Consider the following 437-nt stretch of genomic DNA (forward strand, 5'->3'; position numbering starts at 1 on the left):
TCCCGGCGCCTGCGCGCTGCAGAGGCGGCGGCGGTGGCAGCGGCCTGAAGAGCCCCGCGGGGAGAGCGGGCGGCGGCGGCGGCAGTAGTTGTGGCGGTTTGGCGTGTTGCTGGGCGGTCGTGATCGCGCGCCACGATGCCCGCGGTGTCGAAGGGCGATGGGATGCGGGGCCTGGCGGTCTTCATCTCCGATATCCGGAACTGTGAGTGGCGGCTGAGGCGCGGTGGGGCTGGGGCCTGGGCCGGGCCGGCCGTTGCCATGGGCCGTTGCCCCGTGGGGCCGGGGCTTCTTTCCTTCGATCCCCTCCCCAGTGCTCTCCTCTTCCTTCTGCCCCCCGCAGCAGGCTGCTCGGAGCGCTCCCGCCTCACGAAATGGCGACGCGCCCTGGGGGGCGGCGGGGGAGGCGGCGCGGGGCGGGGGGGAACAGACTAAGGCTT

At 73.9% G+C, this 437-nt stretch overlaps 1 protein-coding gene across 4 annotated transcripts in view; it reads left to right on the top strand.

Annotated features, from left to right (window-relative positions):
• Positions 1-39: 39 nt before the first annotated feature.
• The window catches only part of AP2A2 (adaptor-related protein complex 2, alpha 2 subunit), a 52,249-nt gene continuing 51,851 nt past the window's right edge, over positions 40-437 (top strand). For all 4 annotated transcript variants that reach the window (XM_010562571.1, XM_010562570.1, XM_010562572.1 and 1 more), the window contains exon 1: positions 40-202. In XM_010562571.1, the coding sequence (XP_010560873.1) occupies positions 136-202 (67 nt within the window). In that variant the 5' untranslated portion in view covers positions 40-135. The remainder of the gene's footprint in view (positions 203-437) is intronic.

The sequence above is a fragment of the Haliaeetus leucocephalus genome, unplaced genomic scaffold (assembly GCF_000737465.1).
Source record: "Haliaeetus leucocephalus isolate CR32 unplaced genomic scaffold, Haliaeetus_leucocephalus-4.0 Scaffold161, whole genome shotgun sequence".
In the NCBI taxonomy this organism is placed as follows: Eukaryota; Metazoa; Chordata; class Aves; order Accipitriformes; family Accipitridae; genus Haliaeetus; species Haliaeetus leucocephalus.